The sequence below is a fragment of the Fonsecaea pedrosoi genome (assembly GCF_000835455.1).
Source record: "Fonsecaea pedrosoi CBS 271.37 unplaced genomic scaffold supercont1.1, whole genome shotgun sequence".
Lineage (NCBI taxonomy): Eukaryota > Fungi > Ascomycota > Eurotiomycetes > Chaetothyriales > Herpotrichiellaceae > Fonsecaea > Fonsecaea pedrosoi.
This window is the reverse complement of record NW_013550615.1, coordinates 2,346,023-2,373,696: the sequence shown is the minus strand read 5'-3', so window position 1 is coordinate 2,373,696 and position 27,674 is coordinate 2,346,023. Positions and strand designations below refer to the sequence as shown.

The following is a 27,674-nucleotide window of genomic DNA, read 5'->3' as shown; positions in this document are numbered from 1 at the left end:
TGCAGGACAATCCAGGTCTTCGTGCCTCCCAGCCTCGCATCGCACGTAGCTAAGAGTCGGGCTCTCGTCGATAAGGCTTCGGCGGCGTCACGGCGTTTCGACGGCCAAGTTATCGTGTGGAACACCGATATTAAATCGGTCGGACGGGTGTGGCGTAGACGGCGGGCTTGTCCTAATGGTACTGGAAGCGATGTTCTAGCGGAGGGTGGCCGACCAAAGTTCAAGCGCCGAGGATTGTGGAACCTGAAGAGGGTCCCTGGCGGGAATCGGAAGCTGTTTGTCGAAGATTATCGAAGATTAGAGCCATGTGAAGACTATTCCACTTGGAGATGCTATAAGGAACCCGAGATGATACCGCCTTCCCGACCGTTGTTTGATTTTCGTCCACATCCAGAGGTGCAAGGTTGATTGCTGTTGCTCGATCCAAGTCCATCTAGGTTGCCGCGTAAAGTACAATCAGGCATGTCGTTTCCAGGCTTTCCTATACACGCCTCCCTTCACTGACATGACATACAGGAGACCACACAAACAACACAACTCGAGAAGCTTTAAACGCGTTCAGGATGAGCTTCCATCAATACGACGGACCCGCAGGCGAATTCGCCCAGAACCACGGCTTCTCCCAAGCTGTTGTACTGCCTGCGTCGGCCAAGATCGTCATCACGGCCGGTCAGGCAGGGTGCGACTTGAAGACAGGCAAGGTGGTGACAACGTCTGCGGAGGCCCAGATCTCGGCGGCGTTTGACTGCGTCGAGGCGGCGTTGAAAAAGGCCGGCGTCGAAAAGGGCCTGCTGGGTGTGCACAAGTTCCTGACATTCATGCTCGACACCGACCTTGAACCCGTCATGATGAAGATCTGGCGCGAGCGATGCCCTGGTCACCGGCCAACCTGGACGTGTGTCGGCTCATCGAAGCTGTGCTTTCCTGAAATGATTGTCGAGATTCAGGCCGAGGCGACATTGTGAGCAGAGAGGGAGTGGAGGGAGTGGGGAGGGAGGGTGCAAGAGGAAATGACTGTAAGCTACAAATGGAGGGATGAGAGATGGAATTCGGAGTCCTCGAGACACCCGCGTCGCACGCCAAGTACGCGAAGTCATGTGACACTGCCAGTGCGCTGCCCGCCGCACCAAGGAACCCCGCCTACCCAATGGAGACTTGGGCGCTCGGTAATCCATTGGGTGCCACTGGGCGTCTCCCTTAGCCACCAGTAGTTATTAGCTTTACCCCCAAAAACCAACCCGATACAACCCCAATGTCCCCATTAAGACCTACTACGAAGCACTGTACCACCCTGCGCCCTTTTGCCTCACTTCTCTCCCCCCCAATGCACTATACTAAAACGTACGAGGGATGTAATCGAGACAATCTACGAGCCTGAAATCCATGGCATCGCTTGCCCCTCCCTGACAATCGCTCAATGACCACTCCGCAGCGGTCCGGCCGGACAGGTATTTGTGCGCTTGTTGCCTCATGGAAGATTGACTCATTGCGATCCAGGTTCCAAGTCCGCGGCGGCGGCATGTACGAGCTGCCATCTCCGCAAGGTGAGATGTGACCTGTCCACGCGAGGCCATCCGTGTACGCGGTGTGAAGATTCTGGTCTGTCCTGCGACCGGCTCCAACGTCGGAGACGTCCTATTCGTGCTGTAGAAGCAGCCACGTTGGGCGCGCCGAGGTATGCAACTGGCGCTGGCCCGCCGCTGATATTGAGCGATGTTGGAACTGACGGGACCGCCAGCGCCACAAACCCGTCGAGTCCTGCGGAGGTGGTCGAACAGGTCGACCGCATCACAGTCCCCTCGGCGCTGGACGAGATCCGAGCACGGTTTGGCAGTTTGGGGGAAGGAGATAGCCCACGAAGGATCGAGGTGTCTCCCGGTGGGTTTGGTGACATTTCCAAGGAGACCTCGATCCTGGTGGACTTTGTGGCCCAAGATTTCTCGCTCGGTGCCATCAGCGACTACCAGGTCACGTTCAACGACAACTACACGACGGTTGCAAGACTGCTGGCCAACGAATTCGGCCGCGGCTTCCAGACCGACGTCTACCACTATCGCGATGCCCCCTTTTTCAAACGTGCCCACGGGGGAATTCCCCGAAGCATGGGCCTGTCCGAACTCGCCGTCCTCGACCTGTACGGCTCGTTTACCCTCCCCAGCCCTGAAGTGGCCGACAGCTTCATTGCGGCCTTTTTCGACCGCGTCCACGCCACGCTGCCCATCCTCGACAGGTCCGCCTTTCTCAAAGGATACTCGGCCGCGCCGAAGCCGTCCAACGTGTCCCTTCTCCTCCTACACAGCGTCTTACTCTCCGGATCAACTACATTCGAGCATCCCAATCTCAAACTTCCTCACGGTGAGGTGTCCTGGAGACTGTACGGCCGGGCCAAGGCCTTGGTCGAGAACAGATTTGAACAAGACCGTCTGGTGCTGGTCCAGTCTCACCTCCTCTTTAGCACGTTTGTCTCGGACAGCTGTGACGACACGCTGCAAAACATGTGGCTGTGTCTCGGCACCGCCGTGAGGATAGCACAAGTAAGGCGGTTCCGGTCGTTCCCCAGGGTGATCTGTGTTAACTCTCCTCCGCAGGGCCTAGGGATGCACCGCGCATTGGGCAAAGCCAATGCAAGCGAACCGATGCGAAGACAGTGGAAGCGTATCTGGTGGTCGCTTTTTGTCCACGATGTAGGTGCTGATCCGCGATCATGACCATATGTGCTGACAATATAGACGTTGTGTTCTTTTGAGTGGGGTCGTCCAAGAGCCATGTGAGAGACTGCGGCCCTTGTCCCTTTGAGGGTTCTTGTCTAATCTTTCTGCAGAAACCTCGCTGATTGCGACGTCGAATACCTGACAGAGGCCGACTTTCAGCCCGAATATCCCGGCTCGCTACCGTCGGCCGAACACACGCGGTTCTTTTTGGAATTAGTCAATCTCTGTCTCATAATATCTAGCTGGTTGGACCTTCTTCGGCCCTGCCGATACCGTGATCACCAGGGCGGTGGACGAGGCAATAACCTCGACCGCAACTCTCGAGCCCTGGCGCTCCTCACCGAGCTGCAACAGTGGCACAAGGGCATACCGACGACTCTACAACCACCTCGAAGCTCTGCTGGTGGTGGCGGCGGCGGGGGCGGGGGCGCCTTGGGCACGGGATTCACTCTGTGGACAGCCACGTTGCACATCACCTACCAAGCGGCGTTGCTGCGGTTCTGCACATTGCTTCCCGAGGGGACTGACACCATGTTCCGCGCGGCCGCAGACATCTCACATGTCTGTGAAGATCTCGACCGGCAGGACCTGCTGGGGTCGCTGTGGAACTTTGGCATCCACGAATTCGACCTGGCCATGGTGCTCCACGCGCGTCAGGCCAACAGCTCCGATCCGGCCACCTCGCGTACCGGCGTGCGCAACCTGCAGCGCGGCCTTCCGTGGGCTCGCAAGCTGGGGAGCCGTTCCTCCGTGGCCCAGCAGGCTCAAATGTTTTACGAGGACTTGGTCAAGAAGATGAATAAGCGTTCTCGGACAGGAAGACGTCCGGTATCGGCAACTACGACAACAACGATAAGACACGACGATGGTGTGGACGGCTCAGATCACGGCCAAAGGCCCTCGATGGCGACCCCTACTGGTCGCACCGCCGTAGCCGCCGCCGGTGAACTGGGAGAACCGTTTGAAGACGCCACCGTGCAATCGTTGGCAGGGTCCAACGGCGCGCACACCGACTGGGCCCCCGAAATGTACTTTACCGACCCTCTCTTCCAGGCGCAGATGATGGCCCACGACGACAATGCCGGCTGGGGTTGGGACATGTATTACGACCAGGCGCAGTTTCAACATCAACAGCAATTTCGATGATACAGGGATGGATACTTTACTTATGAGAAGGGTATGTATGGATGGATGTTTATCACGCACCCGGGGAACCCAGTCCCTCTCTTTCGATGCAAGGATAAATAGATAGACAGGCAGTAACGCGCTACGGTATACGCGAGAGGATTCAATTGATTGATTCAGATGTATGAGAAGCCAAGCTTGACTTTTGCCCGATTTCATGAAGATGTTCGAAATCTTGTAGTGTCTTGGAATCGGTCAAGTTGGGACACATCGCTCTCTATATGTACTCGGTAAGCTAGACTATATCATGTCTGAACGAGTCGGGTCTTTGATGATTGATTGGCACTATCACTATATTCTATTTTCACCTCGTGGCTCGTCCTCGCCCACCTCGTCTTGCCGGCCTCCCAGACCTCTCGATCACCGCTGCGGCCTGTTTACCCCTTGACGTGGACGGTCTCCGCCTCGGCCACTGCCTCGTTAGACTCGTTCGACTCCTCGTCAAGCGCGAGGCCGCGGGCGATCTTTTCGAGCTCGCGTTCGCGGCGGATGACGTCGTCGGCGACGAGGCCCTCGACGATGGCCTTCTCCTCGAACGCGACGGGGACGATGACGTTCTCCTCGGCAAAGTAGTTTGTCTCCTTGACGTAGGTCAAAATGACGTAGTACAGCGAGGCCAGGGCCAGGGCGTAGACGCACAGCTGGATGATGATCTGGTTCTTGTAGCTGACGGTGCGGGCGTCGAGGGTGAAGGCGATGCACATGCCCAGGCTGACGGTGCCGCGGAAGGCGCCGGCGTAGCGGGCGCACAGCACGGGGTCGTTGGTCAGCGCCGACAGCGTCCACTGCACCACGATCTGGAAGCACGCGTCGACGATGCCGAAGAACAGGTACAGGAAGATGTAGCCCACCGCCGCGCTGCCGTCGGTCCAGTCCGCCCCCGGCGGCGTCTTGTGTCGGTCGATGTCGTGCACGCAGATCCAGCCCAGCACGCCCGCCAGCGACGCCATGGTGATGGTCCCGATCGCCGTCACGCCGACGACCCCGCGCATTTTGCGCGACTTGATTTTCGGGCTGTCCATGACCCACGCGAGCAACAGGGGTGCCGGAATCATGATGAAGTTGAAAAGTAAGTTAGCTAGGGATCGTGTTCGAAGATTGAAGAAGTAGCCTGTCAAAAAAGCGTGTTAAACCCAGGTCTTTTGTCAATCTGGCTGGAGTGATGATGATGCAGATGTTCCTCCCTGAAGGACGTGCTTGCGTAAAGAAAACTCACCATTGATACTACTCGCCGGAGCGAGAATCATTTCACCGGCAAACATGGCCGGCAGGAGAATGATGATCTTGGGGTCTGACATGACCTTCCACACTCCCACAATCTCGGTTTTGATGTTGGGCTGTTTGAACACGGCGATGTGACGCCCGTCGTCGCGGACCACGTTCTTGGGCTTGACCAACAGCAGCAAGGCACCGACAATGGCACTAGACAGGTCAGACAGTTGCTTCTTGCAGCTTTGGTCGTGGCGATTCCTCACATGCACATGATGATGATGAAAACGATATAGACCGCGGCGGAGGCGCCATCGACACTGGTCTTGTGGAAATTGGCCGCAAAGGCAATGAGCGATCCGATGGTGCCGCCGACGGCCGACAGAGACCATTGATACGTAATGTACTATATGGTTCGTCAGTTCTGAACCCCGTCGTGGTTTGTTCCCAATGTCTCACCTTGGCCTTGTCCTTTTCCTCCGCATAGGCGAACTGGATGAATCCGGCACCTGTCCAGAGCAGGGCGGCAGAGAATCCGAGAAAGGCACCGGCTATAATTCTTAGCAAGGGTTTCTCTCCTCGAAGGGAAGAGTGACAAACCAAACAGTGGAAAGGCCTGGTCAACACCGTTTCCAAAAGCCCACAGAGAACCGGCGTATAGACTGGCAGGAGAAAAATCAGTCCTCTTGTCGTTCCAACAACAGATATAAGAACTCACGGATAGCCAAGACCGCCAATACAGACGGTGATGCTTGGGCCAAAATAGTTCAGGAACGTGCCGGCACACCATCCAAAGAAGGTGTAGACGCCATAAAGAATGCTATACAAATGTCAGATCTCGAAACCCCATCTCACAAGCACGCCCTGACACATACGAGTTTGTGATGGATGCAACGTGCTGCGAAGTGGGTTGACCTCCACCAGCCCCCAGACCCGTCAAGGCCAGGTATATCCCAGGCAGACAAGCGAGGATACATCCCATGAGAAAATTTTGGTTGAAGGGGCGGTTCAACCGCAGCTTGCCCTTGAGGGCGCTCGAGTTGGCCATCTCTCCAAAGTAAATGTGACCGAGAATTGTCGTCCTCCTGGGTGAATCCTGAACAGAACGATCAGGTGAGGTTGGTAAGGGTTGGCTCTCATGTATCCCCCGACTCCATATATATGCATATTTCGATCAAGAGTTGCCCAGCCGCGATATGTCAGTTAAATTTGATGGCGGACCACTTGCCTATCCTCGGGGAGATAGCCACGCGATTCCTTTCTGGGGACATCAATCTAGCTGTAGACAACCGCGAGCAAGGCTTGCGGCCTCTGGGTCGGCGACTGAGCGGAGGCGCCACGTTCGGGTGGGGAGCATGGCCAACATGGTACTTAGGGTCGAAGATGAGAGAATCCAATGATGAAACGGGAATAGATGATGACCAAAGGTGGCAAGAAACAGTCTCTATAACACCACTAGCGACTTTTTGGGTCGTGGGGAAGTCGATCTTCCTCGGTGTTTGAAGGGCGTTTCGACGGCGAATTGGCCAGGGAGCGGTCTCGGGACGGGACAAAATTGCCACTGTCCAGCAAGATCCCAGCAACTCAGCGAGCCTGATACATGGCAGACTGATAGACGTGGCAGACGTGGCACATGTCGCTGGACGTGTTCGTTGCTGCAGGAACATACTGCGTGCCACCAATGAAAGAGACATGATCTGCCTTGGTGATTTGGTCTTTTGCTTCCTCATGCCGACGGGCAACTTGCTGACTCCCTTTTTGGCATCATCCGCGTTATCGCTGGTGAGATAAAAAGGAAAAGCGTTTAGTCGCACTGATAGTTGTTGATACACAACCCGAGTGCTTCTCTCTTATCTGGCCAGTATTTGCTGATTATCTCACATCATGGGTAGCCTCGGGACGGAAGAGATCACACAGGTGGCCGTGTTGGAGAAGACCGCACCGCCGGCGGCTGCTCCTTCTTACGGGACGAAGTCGTCGTTTGCGCCTCCGACGGTGCGCCATGAGGATGCTTTCATCTCGTACGAGCGCATGTTGGCTGGGAGCGATCTAAAGGCCTGGCCGGCCCGCAAACAAGTCGCGGTCCCTGAATTCGACGCAGCCAATGCGCAGGTGGACGACGTGGTCGAAGGACTGAGGGCCGTGGGCGGCGTCGTAGTGCGGAGAATCCTGTCGCCAGAGTCGCTTGCGCAGATTGAACGGGATGTGCGGCCGTATCTTGAGGCTGACGTGCCCTGGGAGGCCGGCAACAACTTCTTCCCACCGTCGACGCGGCGGGCATTTGGACTGTGCGCCAAATCTCGCACCTTCGCCGTCGACCTGGTCGGCAACGACCTCTATCAGGCCGTGTGCGAGCGCTTCCTCACCACCAAGAGCTACCCGTGGTACGGAGACCGCGACACGCTCAACGTGTCGCCACCGCAGCTCAACAACACGATCGCCTTTTCCGTGCGGCCGGGCAACAGCTACGACCAACCGCTGCACCGCGACGACGACATCCACTACGCCGACCGGCCGCGGGTCGACGTGTACCCGCGCACCAATTCGCGCGAGTACGGGATTGGCTTCTTCGTGGCCGGCACAAAGACGTCCAAGGCCAACGGTGCCACGAGGTTCATCCCGGCCAGCCACCTCGAGGCGACCGAACACCCACCTGACGAACGCTTCGCCCACTACGCCGAACTCAACCCCGGCGACGGCTTCATCATGCTCTCGAGCTGCTACCACGGCGGCAGCGCCAACACCACCGCCGACGAGGAACGGTTGCTGTTCAGCTGCTTCATGACCCGCGGGTGGCTGCGCCAGGAGGAGAACCAGTACCTCGCGGTGCCGCCCGAGATTGCCAGAACCCTTCCCGTCAGGATCCAGAAGATCATGGGCTACGCCCTGAGTGATGTGAGCTCCTTTTTTCCCCTCCAGTTTTCCCTTGATTCCATTTCCTCCTGCTAACCCCCCGCCAGCCCATGCTCGGATGGCTCGAGTTCAAGGACCCCCGTAGTACGATCGACCCCGAGGCCGAGCGCGTCGCGCACAAAAAGAACAAGTACACCTAGTTAGTATGGAGCGCAGGATGTGGTTGGAATGAATAGACATTGTCATAGGCATCAAATGAATATAATACGAATTTGAGAGAGCACAATTGGCTTCTAGGTACACAACCCAGAGGGTGGGAAGCTCTATAGACAAATCATGACACAGGAATGAGAAAGCTGTACCGAGTTATTCACCTCTCAAGCCCTGTCACTTCTTTTCTACTGCTGGACAGTAGTTCCTTTGGGCCCTTTTGCAAATTCCAGCAACACATTCCTCGTCACCAGCGCGGCCGTGTTGTCGTACCCGTTGTATCCCAGTCCGCAGTACCAGCTGATGCTGCCCACGGAAAAGACTGCTCCTCCACCACTCGTCTCGTAGTATGTCATGTCCGAGCGGATCAGGTTGGTTTGCGTCCCCAGCGTGCCCTGGATGGGGAAGCTGACGTCTTCTGGGAAGAGGCCAAAATCGTCAGAGTGGCCGACGCTGGACGCGACAACGACCACGTTGGCGGGACTGCCATAGGCAAAGTCGACGCGGTCAATCTCGTCGGCACTGGCGCCGCCGCCGTACTCGCCCAGAGAATTCTCGCCGATGAGTTGGTTCTCGGGGATGTCACGGAACAGCCACGAGGCCAGTTCGGGGTGGGATTTGCGAAGATCCTCGGTCTGACGATATGCGACACCTAGGGCTTCGTGTTAGGTAGACCATTGAAGAAAAGAGGGAAAGTTGAAGAGATAGCACCTACCTGCGCCATGTCCCTCTCCACAGCATCCGATACCCACCAAGTAATTCGCCGCCTTGCCATAATCTCGCCAGAGACCCCCTTGCTGGCCGTTGAGAGAGTGATGCCGCTCGCCAGGCTCCTGCCACGATGTGCGCACTCCCTGGCCTCCACGGCGGACCTCTGACCGCCACGGTCGTTGTGGATCCGTCACCGACACCCAGTAGAAGCCATTTCCACCGAGATACATCATGTTTCCTCCTTGCTGTACAAACCCTTCGTATGCCGCGTACGACTGCAGAGTGGGATATTCCGGGTGGCACCCAGTAATGACCGTCGTGTAGGGCGCGAGCATGGAGGCGCCGTAGGTGTGAAGGTCGTGGTCAGTAACCACATCGTATGGCACCCCCGACTGGTCGAGGAATCCGACCATGATCAACTCGGCACTGAGCTCGCGAGGACGGTGGCCTGACCAGTTGATATAGTCGGGCCGGTTGTTGAGCAATGGACGTTTGGCGGAAGAGAAGACGACGCCGCTGTGGTCCTTGTGGACGTCGTATTGGGAAAGACCGAGGTCTCTCCGTCGATCTTGCTTGTAGAACGTCTCGTCTTTGTAGAATTCCAGGTTATCGAGACCAGCAGGGATTTCGGCACGAGCGGGTGTGTCGGGGTCAAACATGTGGTCGTTGGCGTAGGCGAGATATGTAAACGTGGACATGACTATGGCGACCTTAGCCCCTACCTATGAGAATCTCGTTAGTGACCTCGGTGTTCCCACGTCTTGCAGCATTCTTTAGAGCCGGGATCTCACCTTGGCCGTGGTTTCTGGAGTCGGTCTCACGTAAAAGACCACGTTCTCACCAACATCATCGTCAGCGCCGCGGATCACGACACTGTACACGCCCGATCTGGCGTCCTTGGGGATTTGAATCGTGAAATCCGTGTCCCACTCGGCATCGTCCAAGTCGTCTTCGTGGAAATGAATGGCTCCGTACCCATACTTTGCCTTTGTCCAGTCCGTTTCCGATCCATCCCAGTCGTGTCCCTTCACCGCTCGGGTGGGCGCGTTGACCAAATCACCATGTCGCTTATTTTGAGACACGTCGAAGAAACGATCACTCGAGATTTCGATGACGAAATCATACTTGGCAAGGACACGCTCGCACGCCCCAGTTGCTCTCAGCTCAAGTGAGTCGAGTCGGCCGTTGTACTTGTTTGTCGGAACGGCCGTCTGCGAGCTGTCTTGGGGAGATGCCTGTTGGTTGGCCGCCACGAGCAATGGCGTACACGCGGCGACCTTGAATGGGCTTTTCAAATCCGCGGTGAACACACTCTGCTTTGCTGCCGGCTCGGTAATGCGAGATTTCGGTGTCAGGACCGCCTCCAATTGCGTTCCACGAACGGTCAGGTCGAGTTTGAACCACCTCCGCTTGACGGGCGTGAAGCCGGAACGAACAACTTGGACGTCCGCGCCACATCCGACCCAAAACTCAACCTGCCCTTGCTGATCGAGGACCACGTCAATTCCGGTCTTGCTCGAGACGTCCAAAGTAGAGACGATCGCCTGGATGTGGTTGCACGGGATCAGCCATGGTTGCACGTAGACGGAGATCTTCAGCCCGTCGTCTCCTGCAGTCAGGCCCATATCCTTGACTTTGCCATACGAGCCGATGTGAGCCACTTGGTATCGACCATCGCGAGAACCGCGGGGGATCTCTGTGATTTCCTCTTCCTTGTGCCGCGGGCTTTTCTCTCCCTCGTGGCCCTGGATGACGCGGACGGTGCGGTAATTGTACCTGGCTTCGGTACAAGAGACCTTGATGTCGACGTTATCCCCTGGGCTCACGATCCAAGGTTGCGCATAGCCAATGATTTCCTTGGGATAATCTTTCGGGGCTGGCACAATGGTCGTCATGGTAGAAGGAGTAAGTATTTGAAGGTCGACCGTGAATGCTGGCGACAAGGCGACGACACCCACTCTCTTAGCCTGGCATTATGAACCTTTATCTCTCGCAGGTGAGCGCGACGGGGATGGCCATCAATCAATGCAGAGGCACTGAGATATTGGCGGAGGCGGCCTCAGCGAATAGGAAGCCTGCCATATCCAGTGAACAATCTCTGGGCGTGGAAGAGCGTTAGTCAGTGTCTACTTAGGACTAGGATCTCCGCGCTTAATCGTCGCCGTAGCATTCTGGATACACACGTTGTGGGGTGGGACTTCGGCGTTCCAACGGCGTTCGCTGTGGCCAGCAAAAGAACCGCAGAACCGCAGAACCACAGGCGGCTGGTGGCAATTACACCGGAAAGTGGCCGACGCTGACTGACTGATAACGAGCGCATTCATAAAATGATTGTCATCGTCTCCAGGACTACGGCCTTGGCTCCAGAGAATCTTGTAGGAAAGGAACCATTCCCGGTCTGGCCTATCCGTCTTCCCAGACGAGAATGAGAACCGCAGCTGGACGTGTTGAGACTGGAAGTCCCCGCATCAGGAGTTGTAACACATGCTGAGAGACATGCTGACGAGCGGAATATCCTCCCTCGAGTAACGAACTGAAGGCAGTCGAGAGTTGCAGTATGAGGACCGAAACGAGCGGCTGGACGCATTCCAAATTCACCGTCTTACAAACTATCATCAAACTTTGATTGCAGAGGCATCATTGAGTTGATGCTAGAGCCTCGGAAACAGCCTATGCTTTGCCATCACCACAGTGTGGTTTGGGTTGACAGCACCGCAGCGACTTCTCTGTCGGTTTTGGGTTCAAAGTCATCGACTCCATATATCTCTGATCGTAACCCGTCAATAACTCCTTCAAGCTCACGGAACTTGCCCTGAGAGATGGAAATACAACGGCCCGCCAGGCTTTTGTCCTGCGTGAGGTAGAGCACAGCAGGTGCAACATCGTCTCCAGTCTGCAATGGGACATTGGCCTCCTCAAACAGCCTCTGCGACTCTGTGGTCAAGCCCGTGAGTGTAAAGGATGGAGCAATGGCATTGACAGTGATCCCCCACTGCAAAACGTGTCGCCATGTGCCTCGTAAAAGCCCAATGGTCTGTTATTCGCTCATAGGTCAGCATGCTGTTGTTTGGTAATGCATTTCCGTTCACCTTGTTCCGACAGACTTTCTAACGGCACTAAGAGACGGAGACGTGCATTACTTACACCGTGTTTGGTGGCGGTGTACACGGGCATCGCATAGCCTGCATAACCTGGAGAGAATTGTCAGCGACTGGCCAATGTCCACCGCCGTGGGCAGAAAAACAGACCTCCTCTCGACGCACAGAGGATGATGCTGCCTCCGTTTGGGTTAGCTTTGAGGTAGTGGATGGCCAGCTTCAGTGTGATCAGCTGTCCGATGAGATTGATCTTGACTGTGCTCCAGGTTGGCTCGATGGGATCGCCTGAGACGCTATCAACCTTGTCCTGCAAAGCCATCTCGCCTTCGGCGACGCCAGCATTGGCGTAGACAACATCAATGCCACCGTGAGCGCTAATCGTCTGCTTGAATGCGTTCAATTGTGACGTCCAGCTGGTGACGTCCGAGATGATTGTTTCAAAATCGGCATGTTGGAAAGAAGCGGGAATTGTCCGATCAAGATTGACAACTTTCGCCCCTTTGGACAAGAAGAGCTTTGCCGTGGCCAATCCTATTCCCGACGAGCCTCCTATACTCATCCTGAGATGTCAGCAAACCAAACCCCGGCCCTATCCTTTCTCGAAGGGGCAGAAAAATGCGAACATTACCTGTGATCAATACAACCTGTCCTTTGAAGCTTCGAATGCTCTCTGGGAGAATTTCGATATCCGCCTTAGCCATTCTACTGTGCACGCACCTGCCAGAATCTTTTTGTCGACAATTCAAGGATAGAAGTAGCCGGTTGTGAATCGGCCCCTATTGGTATGCTGATCTGGATCCTGTTGAGAGGGAAAGCGAGGACTTTTTAAGACCTTTTTGAACTTGGGTAATGCTCCCATCGTCGTTTGGTCTGAAAATTGCCTCCGCTGGGTTAGTAGATTTACCAACCTTCGGCACAAGAAGAGACATCCGCATTCCCCGCGCCCCGGTTCTCGGTGCAAGCTAGGCCGTCGTCCACAATCTAAGTCGGGGGCGGGGGCGGGCAACCATCTCTTGACGTCCGACGGAGGGCCATGTCGTGCCAGGTATGCCTGGATAGAAGGATAGAAGATCAAGTGACGCAACAGTGATGGAGCTGTTGGGTTGGTCAAAAAGAGGACATATTCCCTGTCATCCTCCTCTAATGGACAAGCCTTCTACACTTGTAGCGAATACATATTCGTCCCTACAAGTGAATAGGGATCATGGCCATCACTCACTCTCTTGGGGAGCTATTGTCTTCTAGAGATCACCTGGTGGCTCTCTTTGTCCTTCCTCCTACTCTCGGTCTTGTATATTTCCTCCAGTGGTTTATCCAAAGATACTTTCTCATCGGGAAATACAGAAACCTACGCTACCTAGTGAGTGAAACAAGGTGCTATTTGTTGAGAGTATGCCCTGCTGAGAAAAGCCCTAGCCTCCAGGACCACCCAGTAGTATCTTCACCGGAACACCAGGCTACCCAAAAGACAAATGCCACATATTTTTCAAAAAGCTTTCTGAGGAATATGGTCAGATAATCAGTGTCTGGCAGGGCCCAAACCTGCAGATTGTGTTAAACTCTCCGCGAGTCGTACGAGACTTGTGCTACAAGGTAGGAATGAAGCAAAGACCCCCTTGGGCGGCGCCTGGAGATCGATGCAGTACTGATTGAAATGCAGCGCGGAAATATCTACAATGACCGGCCAAAAATGTATGCGTTCCACGACTGCATCTTTCGCGGTATATCCATCGTCAGCACTGGTTACAACAATGTGAGTGCGCCCATCCTGCCTTGGAACAAGCAACAAACTCATTGAATGTCTAGATGTGGAAAAAGCAGAGAAAGATTTTCAATTCGGTCTCAGGCGCCGCTGCTGCCAAAAAGTTTCTTCCTTTTCAAGACTATGAAACCAAACAGTATCTCCATGACTTGCTGAAATCTCCGGAACAATTTTACCTGCACACAGAGCGGTTTGGGGCCAGCATTCTCACTACAGCAGTCTATGGGTATGTCGTCCTTGGAAGATCTTATGTTTGACGGATAGCTCGGCTGACAGACACGGTGCTCATGTTTCAGCTTCCGTGCGGATGATATCACTGATCCTTCTGCGCTGGGATTGCTTCTGACCGGGTCATGGCTGGAAAGCAATCTTCATCCCGGAAAATTTGTCGACGATAGATGGCCAATTCTGCAGCAGATCCCACGATCTCTGGCATGGTGGAGAAAAACCTATGATGACAATGCGAAAATGCTCGACTCAATTGCACGTGCATGGTGGGATCCTGCAAAGAAGGCCGTAGACCAAGGCAAAGCTGTGCCATGCTTCGCAACCGATTTTATCAAGCAGTACCCATCAGAAGGGTTCAACGAAGACGAGGCGGCCCTTGTCACGCTCGGTCTGATGCTGGCTGGCGCCGGCACCACCAGCTCGATCCAAAATTATCTGATCATGGCATTGGCTTTACACCCACATGTGGTTAAGAAGGCCCAGGAGGAACTCGACTCGGTGGTGGGCAAAGACCGAATTCCAGTCAAGGATGATGAGCACAACTTGTCTTACATCCGGGCTGTCATCAAGGAAACCCTCCGCTGGCGACCCTTTTCGAATCAAGGTACGTGGTTTATTGGAAAATGGTGCTTTCAGTCATTGGTGTGTCGCGTTTGGGAATTCTGACAAAGCATCCGCTTGCAGGTTTCTACCATGCGACAAGCAAGGAAGACTGGTACGGATCATATCACATTCCTGCTCATACCACCATCATAGCGAATGCCTATTCCATCCATCAAGATGAGAAACGGTACAAAGACCCAGAAGTCTTTGAGCCCATGCGCTACATCGATTACAAGCTCAGTGCTCAGGAGTATGCGAATATGGATGACGCAGAGCAACGTGATCATTTCGCCTATGGTGTCGGACGCCGCATCTGTGCGGGTCTGAATATGGCGGAGCCCAGCCTGTTCCTGCTTGCATCTCGATTGTTGTGGGGTTTCAATGTCAGCCAGAAGTGTGATGAAGATGGGAAACTGATTCCTATCGACACTCTGGGATATAGCGGTAAGCATTGCATCCCCTTCCGTCTTACAAGTGTCGCTCCCTCTCATGGCGCGACCAACCTCGACACCCGTCACCTCTTGCTGAGATTCACACAGGAGGCGTCTTCGCCAAACCGTTGCCATTCGAGGCCTCTATCTCTTGTCGAAGCGAGCAGCATGCTCGCGTGATCGAGAAGGAATTCAAAAATGCCCATAGTGATGTGAGAAGTTTGGCACAAGCTACCAAAGACGGGGATATGCCTGGGATGCAGAACCTGGTAAAAGTATTGATGGCACATCCAGATACCCATTTCGCGGGCAAGACGTGAGGACGCTCGCAGCCCGTCAAATTTCCCCCGGTGAGGGGGGGGGGGGGGGTTCAAGAGCATTGTCACAGAGGGGTTTCAAGGACGGTAGCGAAAGCTGGAACGATATGACGAAGCCCGACACTAGGGATAAAATTGCTCATCCAAGCAAGGATTGGGAGGGGAATCATCAACGAGGAAGAAAACCAGGCTGCTATGCCTTTGGTGCTTTGGATCGCAGACAGTGCATGTGAACGAGGATTGTCATCTCTAGTCCCCAGAACCTCCATTCATAGCAGTCCTTCTGGACTGATTTTCTGCGTACAAGGCTGTTAGCACATGCATCCAGGGAGCTACTTGATCTGTAGTACCTAGAGCGAGTCTACCGAGTCGTTCTGGGCTAGATAAACTTGGTACCAAGTCCTAGCCAAAGTAAGAATGTATCGATACTGGCGCAAGATGATTCGTATATACTAGTAATGTGATGTTGAAACGTACTATTAAGAATATACTAATACTCATCTCTACAAGTAGACTGAGACTCTCTCCTGACGTGACACGCAAGTGGTCTTACTTGGCCTCGGTCCATCCTTCTCGTTCCAACCTTCCCATCCGTCCCGAGCGAGCGAGAGAGAGAGAGAGAACACTGAGATGCATCTATTTGGAAACGTTTTGGGAGCCCAGTGCAGATCATATTTGATCTCCCGTAGTGGGCTGATGCAGGACGTGGGGGCGGGCGTTCGAGCGCAGAGGAGGCAAAAGCGGGCATCCGGGTTGGATGGGTGGATGCTGAAACGGCCTCGGCTGCCATCAAACCACCTGCGTAGGTCTGGTGGCACTGACTTGCTCTGCTGATCTTCTGTTCGGTCGTTTGCCCAAGAAGTCAAGAGCCACGATGGTACTAATAAGAGCGACGAAGGTCGAACTTCCGGCAGATGTACAGCGTCGGGAATTTTCACCAACCGAAGGGGAATAATATTGAGCACCTGGACCTCCCGCGCACGGTGGTGGTGGTTATTGTTTGCTCTGGCCGACTCTCTGTTGGCCCTTCCCCTCTGTTTTATTCTTCTCCGATCAAAAACGTGCTGTCGTCGATAGAATGGCCGATACTATTTTACCCGACTTGAGATCCTCGGGGACTCAGCCTGGGGGCTCCAAACCGATCAAATCTCAACGACACCTGCGCGTAATCTGCGTGGGAGCTGGAGCGTCTGGCCTGTTGTTTGCATATAAGCTCCAGAGGTCGTTTGACGATTTTTCGCTGGTACTGTACGAGAAGAATGGCGAGCTCGGGGGCACATGGTTCGAGAACAGATATCCCGGGTGAGTGACGAGGGGTTTCTCTTCGTCTCCCCTGGTCACTACTAAACTCCCCCCAATCTATTCATGACCAGTGTATGAGTGTCTAATACTGTCACGTTTGTCACAGCTGTGCATGCGACATCCCGGCACATACCTACACCTGGTCCTTTGAACCCAAACACGACTGGTCTGCCGTCTATGCCGGAAGTCGAGAGATATACCAGTATTTCAACGACTTCAGCGACAAGTACAAGCTACGACGCTACGTGAGAGTGAAACACCAGGTTACCGGGGCGAGATGGGACGAGAAAGAAGGCACTTGGGATGTCACGGTCCAGGACCTGCTCTCTGGCAAAACCTTTCCAGACCGCTGCGATATCTTCATTAATGCCGGCGGGATCCTCAACGCCTGGCAGTGGCCGCGGATTCCTGGTCTCCAATCTTTCAAAGGTCCATTACTGCACAGTGCAAATTGGGATGACAAGACGGTTCTCGAAGGTAAAACTGTCGGCCTGATCGGAAACGGGTAAGGCAATATACCCTGTGATCTAGCTCTCTCTGACTTCCCCTGGTCTTGATGCTGAGTTCAGTCCCTATACTTTAGGTCTTCCGGGATTCAAATTCTCCCAGCTATTCGCCCGATTGCTAAGAAGGTCACGACCTTCATCCGTGAGCCAACTTGGGTCTCGCCAGTACAAGGCCTCGAGGGTCGAACATACAGTCGTGAGGAGCGAGAAAGCTTCGTAAGGGACAAGGGAAAACTCCTCGAATATCGCAAAGGCATCGAATCCGCGCTGAACAGCCAATTTGCCATCTTCCTTCAAAACACGCAGGTCCAGCGGGATACCCGCCAGCACATGCAAAAGCAGATGTCGGAGAAGCTTCACGATCCCGTCCTCGAGGACAAGCTGATCCCGAAGTGGTCGGTGGGCTGCAGGAGACTGACCCCCGGCATTGGCTATTTGGAGTCTCTGAAGGCGGACAACGTCGAGGTCATATACGGAGAAATCCTCAAAATCACGCCCGCAGGTTGTGTTTGCGACGACGGTCGAGAGCATTCCGTGGATATCTTGATCTGTGCCACCGGGTTCGACACGTCCTTCAAATCTCGCTTTCCTGTCCTCGGGACCAAGGGCAAGAACCTGCAGGATGAGTGGGCAGAAGAGCCTGCTTCTTATCTCGGCATTGCCGCCCCAGGGTTTCCAAACTATTTCATGTTTCTGGGCCCCAACTGTCCTATTGGGAATGGGCCGGTCTTGACGGCGATTGGTAAGATTCTCGTCAGATATCTCTTGTGTGCCTGGTTGAATGTTTTCTGCCCTTTATTTCATTTCTTTTTTCCCGCCGTCGATCTCACCATTTGTGGGGCGGCGGATAAGAATTTCAACTGCGATTTTGAATATGGTGTTCCTCTGTTGGCTTGATTGAATCCGACTGACCGGTTTACAGAGGCGCAAGCCGATTATATCTTGAAACTCATCAACCGCTGGCAGACGGAAAACATCCACTCCATGTCACCCAAACTCGAGGCGGTCAAGGATTTCATTGCGTACAAAGACTCGTTCATGTCGAAAACGGTGTGGCATGAAGAGTGCCGCTCGTGGTACAAGAACAACTCGGCTTCGGGCAAGATCGCCGCCCTGTGGCCCGGCAGTACATTGCACTACCTCGAGGCGGTGTCTGATGTGCGAGGTGACGACTGGGAGATTGAATACAAGGGGAACCGCTTCGCCTTTCTCGGCAATGGTTTCTCTCAGACCGAGGTGGACGACACGGCCGACTTTGCATATTACATCAGAGACCACGACGATGGCCCTTTCTTGAGCTTCAAGAAGAATCTGCAGGCGCTTAATAAGAGTGGCACGATGGCTGGTCAAGCCAAATTGAATATTATGGTCAAGAGGGAGTCGAATTTATAGTCAAAAAGAGTCATCTGGGACTGTTGAAAAAAAGGCCCTGTGAGAACCGCCTTCCTTTCTGTCTGTCTGTATTTGCGCCGAGATCAACATAATCTCCTATACCTATGCCCTTGAATGGAGCAGGAGTGGGAACGTGAGCGCTTATGTAGGCATGGCCGGGTAACACGATATGGCCCCCCACCTCCCTCCCTCTTTTACCCTTCCTTAAGGAACTCTTTCACCACATGAGAATTGCACAAAGCCCTCGCCACATCGCGGAGCCGGTGTTCCCTCCCACTTCCTGTGGGGAGAGGAAAGAGACAAAGCTTTCCCTGATGAGCAATCGTATTCGTCGGCGAAACTGTCTGCGTGGTTGCAGGCGACATTGCCAACTACGAACATGATCCTGCAACCCAAGTTTGCTAGTTGTAGACGGGGCGAACCTCTTTGCTCAGGGTTTCGGTTTCAGCCATTTTTTGAATGATGTGTCCGTTTTGCAGAACAAATAGAAAACCCCCCTGGGGTGGGATGGCGAGCCCCCTTGATAATTAAAACATTGATTATTCTCACGGGCCCAGACGTGCCAACCAGTCCCAGATGGTAGTGGACATCTTGCCCGCCGTAAAGCCGTATTGGCTGTCCAGAATGCACTCGATATGGATCTGCTTCTCACAGATGACCGTGGTGGCCGGGACGGAGGCGTCGGCCAGCTGTTTCCCCAGTTCGATGAGGTCGTCTCGAAAGACCTCCTTGTCTCCGCCCACGATCAAGACCTGCTGTGCTGAGAAGTTTTTCCACCACTCGGCATCGGCGGTTACGGGTTCAACCAAGCTGCGATGTACGATAGCGCTGTCCAAGCCGGCCTGCGGTAGGAATAACTTGGCCCATTGGTGCATCTGTGATGCGAGGACGACGTCAGTTCCCGCATTCTCGCGGTAAGAGCGTGACGACGACTGGAAGCTGGACCAAGGGCAGATCAAGAAGACGCCCGCCAAGGGCGAGGGCAAGTCGAGCTGTGGCAGCGTGCTGGATGGGTGCAGAGCTTGGGAGATGATGGCCAGACATATGTTGCCTCCGGCCGAGTCGCCACCGAGGATGATCTACCAGATTAGACACCACAAAGTCAGAGGAATATTATTTCCTGTTTGCTCGCCCAAAAACAATTGTGAGAGAGAAACCATGGTGCTCCAGACCGGGTAATAGAGGAGCTGGACAAACTTACATTCGAAGGCTTATGGCCAAGATGGAGCACGTACTTCAAAGCCTCGATGCCCTGGATGTACTGGGTCGGATAGACAGTCTTCGGAGTCAACCCTGGTGTTTTGAAAGTTTCCATTAGCTCAATCTCTTTGGGGGAAAAGAAGAAGCGACATCCTGGGCATGGACACTATACTCACCATACTCGACAAAGGCTACGAGAACGCTCTCGCCCTTGTCCTGCAGCACTTTGGAGCAGTCAAGCACAAATCCCAGATGGCCGGCATTAGGAGCTAAAGCGAACCCGCCTCCTGTGTCATGGTTAAACAACTGAATGGTTAGCTGCCGTCCTGTCAAAAAAAGGGGTTGGTGTAACGAGGTGCTGTAGGCTGCTAGGAGGAGCTTGGTTGCTTTCGGCCAAACGAACCGTGAAAATATAAGATGACTTTTGTTGTTGTTGCTGATGTTGTCGAAGATGATGTTGATGCCTTTCTCCGTAACCAATGAATTTTGGCCCCAGCGCTTCCGGGAACGGAGTCTTCATGCAGCGAAATGTCATGTTCCCTGCAGTATGCGCGGACAGTATCCGATGTGCCTGGAAAGAAGGACCTAGGCAATGGACGGTGTTGACCATGTTAGCGCACACGTTGGAGCTCAGACGGAGGACGAAGATAGACGGCCAGCAAACTCACGGGAGTTGTTCAACATTAAAGATGCTCATCATTGTATGCAGGCGGCGGTTGCGGTATTCGTGGCTCCAGGATCTGGTTTTCGTCGGGTCTCGAAAGCATGTCGCCAACGCGGCGTAGACGCTATGCAAGGCTGAAGATTCGGGATATAAAAGTCAGAATAACGCCCTCAAAAGGACTCCTTTAGAGGCGGGGACAAAAAAAGCCAAATGGAGATCTTTCTAGGGCAGATTTGGCTTGAGAATAGTGTGGTAGTGTGGTATGTTCACCTAGAAAAGGTATTTGATAGACCAGATTCAGTGTAGAGAGCAGCATTCTGTCGAGGACCTTGCAATGTGTCGATATTCTGGATTTCCTGCAACTCCTCCTTTCATGAACCTGTTTAGCACGTGAATGATCAAATCACCCTTGGAGTCTCGGGACTGTGTTTATGACTGATCTGAGCAGGAATGCGCCACCAGATTCTAGTCACGGCACTTCTCCTAAGCTTGTCAAGAGGGCAAACGACAAAGGTCGCTCTGAGCCCACAGCTTCCCATCCAACAGGGGCCGAGGTTGCCCGCCTCTTCTTGAGACAGCCTAGGAAAGTCTGTGGCCAAGTCCACACCATCCAATAGACTCCTTTTCCCTATGGTCGAGCGTTGGGAATGTGCATTGCCAAACTAATGTGATGTTCGAGGCCGATGGTCTAAAGTAGAGAACATACTGACCTAGCCTTGGTCAAAACTGTAGACCAAATCACTTCATGTTCGGGCTATGTATTTTGCCACGACGCCTATTATAGATGGTACAACTCTTTCTCCTGCAACATTTGGTAATGTACTTTTACCTTCTCCATGTGTGGTTGCGCATTATACAGTCCATGGCAGCACTTCATTCTCAACTCATCTCTCCTAGCCCTTGAGTCGAGTGACTCGACATACAATGTTATGGGAAGGTCGATTGTTGCCCAGATGCCATATCCTCGATCTGTTTACTCATGACTGCCACTCGATATTGCAGGCATTCCGACAAGTTGTTCAGGACTGAAGAGAAAGAGCCCAGGTCAGAGAAAAGCCAAAAGGGAAAGGAGAAAAAGGATAAAAAAGTAGAACAGGGCATGGAAGGGGCCAAGGAAAAACATACCTGGCCACACCGATGAATACTCCGACAGGAGGCGGGAATATACTTGCAGCAGCGTCAAGACTATTTCGGCGGCACCTCGAAAACCTTTGACCGGGGCTTCGATGGCCGCACAAGATCCAGTCAAGCCCATATTACTCCGACACTTGCGAATCAAACGACGGCAAGCTTGGATGATGGTCCAAAATTCTTCGGACCACAGGTCACCTTGGCGGAAAGAGTCATATGCTTGTGTTTCTCTTTGGAACCCTGATGCCCACGAGGCGAAAACTTGTAAACAGTGGAATACATTCATCGCCGAATGGAGGGGCATATGAGAAGCTTCTGAAGGAGATGTCCACCAGGGTGCAAGTCGAAATGTGGCTTCCAACGCATGGCTGGCATATAAGGTTATCTCATGCCACAAAATCTCCTGCTCCAATGTCTCTGATGCATTCCAGAGGTACTGTTCGTGGTCTACTGACGTTCCGGCAGTCCGGGCGGTGTGGCCCGGGCTATCCGACAAGGGCACGAGCTTCACTGAGGTCAGGTCTCGTCGATGGATAGCTTCTTTCATGGCCCGATCGTCGAGTTTAAAGGATAGATTGATGTGATCGAGCATGGGAAGGCAGCTCATCAGTAAGCGATATCTGGTTCCGAAGGAAGGCTGTCGAGGAAAACTCAACCACAGTCGCTGCCACCGTCTGACTGCGGATTTGAGAGATGGGACATCGTTAGGTATCACGTCATCTGCCAGCGGCGACGGCTGATTTTGAGTCCGTGCAAGGACGCAGACATGCAGGACCGATATCAGCAACAAACAGGCAAATTCTCCGATTCCCTTATCAGCGACGGTATCTTGCTGTTGCATTTCGAGAGCTTGCTCGTGAAAATTAGTCTCGTTCTCCAAGTCAACATCGAGACTCGTAGAGTGCGATGGAGTATTTAGGTCGAAAAGAGCCTTGAACTCGTCGACAAGTGACGGCGTCGTCGACGAGTTCGGTTGGAGCTCGGCCCAGGATCGCGCATCAGGGGCTTCCCATAATGCCTCCTTGCACGGGAGACTGATTTCCACATCGGCCAAGGATGGACGACAGATACCATTGAAATACATATTGAAGGCACTGACCAACCACAGGGTCGAGAAAAAGAGGCGTTTTTGCTCTTCCTGATGGACCCATATCAGCCATTTGACGTGCTGCCCTATCTCGAGAGACGAGTCAACAGGTTGGAAGGCGTGTGAAGACGTGCCAATGCCCGCGCCTTTGATCAGCGCCAGCAAAGAGACACAGCCGCTCTTTGTCGTCTCATTCAAAGCTGTCTCTCCAAAAAAAGTCCCACATACAAGGTGTTGCAGGAGGGCTTGCATGATTTGTATGGGAGCCGATTCCACCGGCAGGTTGCGGACTGATTTCAAGGAGGATGTAAGTGCTGCGCTTGTTTGCCGGTACAACTCTCGAGCCAAGGTGACTTCGCCGCAAAAAGCGGCGCCCAATGCGAGCGTCGACAACAGCAGCGGCCGTTGCATGCGGCGTCGACCGGACAGCAGTGCAGATGTCGGCCATTCCTCTATTGTAGGAGACAGAGGGACTTCGATCGATGCTGAGTCAAGATCGAGTGTTGGCAAATGCAAAAGCGGCAAATTGGGATTGAAATACTGTCTGTAGGAATTGAAGAGAGCGTCGATGTTGCTCCTGTTCAACATGGAACTCAACGACACCATCGGCGACGGCGACGGCGGCGAAAATGGCCGGCATCCTGTTGGCCCAAAGGACATTGCTGAGAGAAGGCCGTCGAAAGCTGGCAAAAAGTGGATCCCTGATAGCAGCCGCGTCGTCATATCAGACTGGTCCATTTCGAGGTCGAGGGCGGCGAGGTCGGGAGACGTAGACGTTACTGAACTTGACCTGGGTGGTGTGATTAGTCGATCTACAGCCTTTTGGACCGAGATATCTTTAGAAACCCAGTAGTCCCGTGAGGGGGTTATCAGCCAGCGTTCTGTATGTTGTAGCTCGCTTGTTGTAGGAGACGGATCTGGTGGCAGTGCGCTGTGTCGAGTATCGTCACCGCCTGGAGATATGTCAACAGCTTGAGAGCAACTGTCTTCTCCGTGACCGTCAGACGGGGTCTCGCGCATGTCTGGATCTCGTGAACTTTGGGCCGCTGTGGTCCCGCTCGGCTCTTGTCTCGGGCTGGCTTCCCTCTCTTGTGGTGCAAAACAATCCAGCCACGCTGTCGATTCTTCAAACGAAAAGCAATCGTCCGGCATGTCCGAGTGCGCAGATGTAGGCATGGGATGAACCTGTGCTGCATGGCGAAGCACCATATCTCGGCGCGCAAACGCGCGGTGACATTCCGGGCATGAAAATGGCTTCTGATTTGTATGTGTCCTCTCATGACGTTGAAGATGATCAGGTCTTACAAAGGTCCGAGGGCACGCTGAACAGTGAAGGCGACGATAGGGGGCCGTTGCGACCCGCCGTCTCGAAGTGATTGACTTGGATAGGCCTTCCCGGATTTGAGTCCGCTGGACAATGTCCATGGTCGCGCACATATCACTTTCAGAAAATAGGCTGCGTGACGGCAGTTGTCAGGGCAGTGGTTGACAAGAGAACCAGGACATCCCAAGGGGATCTAGAGCATGTAGCCGTCGCCGTTGCGGTTTTAGCTCGGGTGCAGGTCAGCAGCGCTTTGCGTTGATTGAGGCTCTTTCCACAATATGCAGGGCCACTGATACCGTCTGATCTCTTGAGCAATGACACAAGTTCTAATCGAGCTTAGATAAAGTCGTCGATGGAGTGCCAACAAAATAAATCGACGAAAACTTGGGGAGCTGGGGTTCCCCATGTTGGTCCCCCTCCTCTTTGGGGTGTAGGGTGGGTCGCCCAGGCCGGAAGGAGAAGGCATTGGCACTTTCCGCTACGGTGTCGGTGGTGGGAGGCAAGTGGCAAGGTCTCCAGTCACACGTCTTGTCTCCCAATGCCGGGTCAGTGTGTTTTCTGCCACACAGCCCTGAGAACCTGGTACCTTGACGTCCGATCAAGGGGCCTTTACAAATGGACATGCAATCTTGCTTCGGCCCAAATACTCCTTCGACCAACGCCCTTTTTTGTTTTTAGGTATTTTCACCGGTATTGCAGGCGACCGGTAAACACTATTCACGGTTCGCATAGCCTGCTGTTCATGGTGACCTCGGTTGCCCACCCCCACAATACTAGCCGTCCGGCCAAAGGGGCAACCTACTTGGCCCCAAACCTGAAAAGCACTAGCTGCAAGCTAGGAGAAAAAAGGCTCTCGGAGGATTGCCTCTGCCCTCTCGAAGCCAACGTCACTTCTGATAAGGGGGGAAGCTCGTGCACGGATTTTGGCAGGACACAGCAGGGAAAGGGGGTGGGGGTGGACAATAGTACTATCGTTCGCTAGCTATGGACGCTTGTCTCGGACGCTCTAGGTATACTTGTACTATTCAGGCATTGAAGGCGCAAAGTCGACGAGAAAATCTCAAGTACTTTGTATTATTCATGGTTTGACACGGTACTGCTCGTTGACCGCTGGAGGAAATGGCGGACGTTGAGATTCCCCAGAACTGCATTGCGGGATGCGTCGAAGATGCCGGCCAGTCCTTTCGATTGATTCTCGATCATGTCCCTGTACCCCGACCAGGTATGACTCCTTGCCACTATAACATTGTGAAACAGTGCTGAGGACAAGCTGTTTTGTTGGATCTACAGGCCCTGATGAGATCTTGTTAAAGCTGGACGCCTCGGGAATTTGTTATTCCGACATACACTACATGCTGGAAGATCTGCCAACCCCAAGGTTGGCCGATTACGGTCTGAGGTCCCCGGGACACGAAGGAATTGGCTCAGTCGTCAGCCTGGGGAGCAATGTCAAGGACTGGAAGATAGGGGACAGAGGAGGAGTCAAGCCAATTTGGGATGCGTGCATGAATTGCGAGTTGTGCTGGGATGGGAGAGAGGCTTATTGTCCCAAGGCAATTCATACGGGATGCATGAAGACTGGTACGCACGGTCGGACGACGCCACTATGCCCAGCGTCTGCATTCCATTTCTCACCGCTCCAGGGGTTGACCGTACTCTAGGGACATATCAGCAGTATATCCTGTCCCCTGCAAAGTACACAACCCGGATTCCTCCCGAGCTCAAGTCCGCAGAGGCTGCGCCGCTCATGTGTGCGGGTTCCACCATGTATCGGAGTGTAGGTCCACGTCCCCCATTTGGATGATTTACTCAGACTGATGCAGCTCTGGACATCAGATCCAGGAGTCAGGACTCAAACCTCAGCAGTGGGCCTGCATCTTAGGTGCGGGCGGAGGCGTGGGTCACCTTGGTATTCAGATCGCCAAAGCCATGGGCCTCCGGGTGATCGGCATTGATGGCGGTCCAGAAAAAGAGAAAATGTGCATGAAGTTAGGCTGCCATGCCTTCGTTGACTTCTCGAAGGTTCAGAATATCCCAGAGGAAGTGGTTAGACTCACCGATGGAAAAGGAGCACACGGAGTCTTTGTGACGGCGACGAGCCCGAAAGCCTACACCATGGGCATAGAAATGCTGCGAATTGGCGGCGTTTTGATGTGTGTCGGGTTGCGTAAGTGTTTCTTCGCGGTCGCGGTCCTTTGCTTCTGTGAACCATTCTCTAACTACATCTTTCAGCACCATTCGGCACGGCGGTTGCTGGTGGAGATCCGGCCCTGTTCATTGGAAAGAATATACGTGTCACAGGCACCCAGGCTGGGTCGATGAAAGACACTCATGATGTTCTTGATTTGGCTGTCAGGGTCAGTTGGTCTCTCTCTCTTTCTCCCCGGATCATCAACTGACAGAAACAGAACCTCATCCGATCTGTTATTACCACATTTCCAATCTCTCGGCTGCCGGAGGCTGTCCAGAGGCTGCGAACTGGTAATGTAGGAGGCAGATGCGTTGTGGAATTTGAAACATAGAACCAGGTCGTCCCAATCACTTTCCATGGGCACCCCCATCCATACCTCCATCTTATCCTGCAGATTCAGAAGGTCAATCAATACATGCATTTGATTTGGCCAACGAGTTATGCTGCTCGGCTCATTCAAGCGAACATGGTGGTCAAGTGGCAAGACTAGCCATATAGCATCGGTTGAACCGTCCTCCAGTAGTAGCATCCAGCATCCTAGAACACAAATCTCCGGAAGCGACCGGCTACCTTGCTGCAGATCTACTTGTACACCTTTTGACTGGATAATGATTCTCGTCGAGCTAACACGGGCCTATCCGAGGTTGGTGGTTGGCTCAGTCAAAGGACCACGAGGACGCCCTATATTTCAATGTTCCCCTGGTGCCCTGTCATGTTGGTGTTCCTAGGCCAATCATTTACCCCCTTATCCTTGAAACACTCCCTAATCTCTGGAATTCATCATAGCTCCCTCGTTCAAAACTCGTAATAGGCCAAAACCTCTATTCTAATCAATCGTGCCTGTTTCCACGACTTAACAGGTTTTTTTTTTTGTTTTTTTTTTTGGAACGTCTCCATGAGAGCCCTGTTGGCTTTTGCTATAGCAACAACCGGAACCATTCAATTTGCAGTATCCCCCGATCATCAACAGTAAGGAAAGCCCCCGGCCCTTGACCCTCACCCAAGGGGGCTGACGATTTCCAGACTGCCGACCTGTGCTATATGTAGCAATAACTAGGGTATAGTTCCTCAAAGCATCAACCCCCCCTTCCCACAACCTGGCTTACTGCCAGACTTGACCTCTTTGTTATGATACCATTTGTCATTGACCTACATTCCGCGTCACCAGTTAATAGGTATTGGAATGAACGGCTGCGAAATCAGCTTGATCAATTTTGCTGCACTCGAAGAGACCAGCCGCCTGTTTACCAGCGAGATAGTTGATATTGACCAGCAAACCCATGCAGTGAGACAGAGTCCAGCGGCTACCGACTTGATGGCCTTGAGCACAAAGATACTTTGTTGTGTACCGCAGTGGAGATTATTCGGCCAAGAATTTGCATGTGATATATCTTGGCCTAGGAAAGCGGGCAGTGGAGAAGATTGACAGCCAACCTCGGTCGCCCGCTCCGATTTCATTATTGTTGCAGGTTGTTTAGAGGCCGAGTAGGTAGGCCGAGTAGGTGCAGGACAAATCCGATACGCCTCAAGCAACCTCAGGCCTATACTTGGAAGGTCCT

At 53.5% G+C, this 27,674-nt stretch overlaps 11 protein-coding genes across 11 annotated transcripts; 6 read left to right on the top strand and 5 right to left on the bottom strand.

The window, feature by feature from the left end:
* Positions 1-563: 563 nt before the first annotated feature.
* Z517_00856 (uncharacterized protein) lies at positions 564-965 on the top strand (the record flags this gene model as incomplete). The annotated part of the gene is made up of 1 exon (XM_013433820.1): positions 564-965. One exon carries the CDS (start codon positions 564-566, stop codon positions 963-965), a length of 402 nt encoding a protein of 133 aa, XP_013289274.1.
* Positions 966-1,417: 452 nt separating this feature from the next.
* On the top strand, positions 1,418-3,857 carry Z517_00855 (uncharacterized protein; the record flags this gene model as incomplete). The annotated part of the gene is made up of 6 exons (XM_013433819.1): positions 1,418-1,544; positions 1,594-1,675; positions 1,712-2,534; positions 2,589-2,684; positions 2,730-2,767; positions 2,822-3,857. The coding sequence occupies 6 exons, from the start codon at positions 1,418-1,420 to the stop codon at positions 3,855-3,857; spliced, it is 2,202 nt and encodes a 733-aa protein (XP_013289273.1).
* A 416-nt stretch (positions 3,858-4,273) lies between these two features.
* On the bottom strand, positions 4,274-6,153 carry Z517_00854 (uncharacterized protein; the record flags this gene model as incomplete). The annotated part of the gene is made up of 7 exons (XM_013433818.1): positions 4,274-5,007; positions 5,113-5,318; positions 5,372-5,511; positions 5,565-5,656; positions 5,706-5,767; positions 5,824-5,925; positions 5,981-6,153. The coding sequence occupies 7 exons, from the start codon at positions 6,151-6,153 to the stop codon at positions 4,274-4,276; spliced, it is 1,509 nt and encodes a 502-aa protein (XP_013289272.1).
* Positions 6,154-6,989: 836 nt separating this feature from the next.
* On the top strand, positions 6,990-8,158 carry Z517_00853 (uncharacterized protein; the record flags this gene model as incomplete). The annotated part of the gene is made up of 2 exons (XM_013433817.1): positions 6,990-8,000; positions 8,066-8,158. The coding sequence occupies 2 exons, from the start codon at positions 6,990-6,992 to the stop codon at positions 8,156-8,158; spliced, it is 1,104 nt and encodes a 367-aa protein (XP_013289271.1).
* Positions 8,159-8,356: 198 nt separating this feature from the next.
* Positions 8,357-10,774, bottom strand: Z517_00852 (uncharacterized protein; the record flags this gene model as incomplete). Its single annotated transcript, XM_013433816.1, has 3 exons — positions 8,357-8,820; positions 8,884-9,589; positions 9,671-10,774. 3 exons carry the CDS (start codon positions 10,772-10,774, stop codon positions 8,357-8,359), a joined length of 2,274 nt encoding a protein of 757 aa, XP_013289270.1.
* A 788-nt stretch (positions 10,775-11,562) lies between these two features.
* On the bottom strand, positions 11,563-12,536 carry Z517_00851 (uncharacterized protein; the record flags this gene model as incomplete). The annotated part of the gene is made up of 3 exons (XM_013433815.1): positions 11,563-11,913; positions 12,024-12,070; positions 12,128-12,536. 3 exons carry the CDS (start codon positions 12,534-12,536, stop codon positions 11,563-11,565), a joined length of 807 nt encoding a protein of 268 aa, XP_013289269.1.
* Positions 12,537-13,181: 645 nt separating this feature from the next.
* Z517_00850 (uncharacterized protein) lies at positions 13,182-15,321 on the top strand (the record flags this gene model as incomplete). Its single annotated transcript, XM_013433814.1, has 7 exons — positions 13,182-13,337; positions 13,394-13,570; positions 13,638-13,730; positions 13,784-13,965; positions 14,036-14,571; positions 14,652-15,014; positions 15,110-15,321. The coding sequence occupies 7 exons, from the start codon at positions 13,182-13,184 to the stop codon at positions 15,319-15,321; spliced, it is 1,719 nt and encodes a 572-aa protein (XP_013289268.1).
* Positions 15,322-16,396: 1,075 nt separating this feature from the next.
* Z517_00849 (uncharacterized protein) lies at positions 16,397-18,518 on the top strand (the record flags this gene model as incomplete). The annotated part of the gene is made up of 4 exons (XM_013433813.1): positions 16,397-16,620; positions 16,727-17,125; positions 17,204-17,868; positions 18,049-18,518. 4 exons carry the CDS (start codon positions 16,397-16,399, stop codon positions 18,516-18,518), a joined length of 1,758 nt encoding a protein of 585 aa, XP_013289267.1.
* A 545-nt stretch (positions 18,519-19,063) lies between these two features.
* Z517_00848 (uncharacterized protein) lies at positions 19,064-19,833 on the bottom strand (the record flags this gene model as incomplete). The annotated part of the gene is made up of 2 exons (XM_013433812.1): positions 19,064-19,597; positions 19,720-19,833. The coding sequence occupies 2 exons, from the start codon at positions 19,831-19,833 to the stop codon at positions 19,064-19,066; spliced, it is 648 nt and encodes a 215-aa protein (XP_013289266.1).
* A 1,476-nt stretch (positions 19,834-21,309) lies between these two features.
* On the bottom strand, positions 21,310-24,025 carry Z517_00847 (uncharacterized protein; the record flags this gene model as incomplete). The annotated part of the gene is made up of 2 exons (XM_013433811.1): positions 21,310-21,407; positions 21,508-24,025. 2 exons carry the CDS (start codon positions 24,023-24,025, stop codon positions 21,310-21,312), a joined length of 2,616 nt encoding a protein of 871 aa, XP_013289265.1.
* A 1,018-nt stretch (positions 24,026-25,043) lies between these two features.
* Positions 25,044-26,323, top strand: Z517_00846 (uncharacterized protein; the record flags this gene model as incomplete). The annotated part of the gene is made up of 5 exons (XM_013433810.1): positions 25,044-25,146; positions 25,215-25,505; positions 25,586-25,701; positions 25,761-26,091; positions 26,157-26,323. The coding sequence occupies 5 exons, from the start codon at positions 25,044-25,046 to the stop codon at positions 26,321-26,323; spliced, it is 1,008 nt and encodes a 335-aa protein (XP_013289264.1).
* Positions 26,324-27,674: the final 1,351 nt, after the last annotated feature.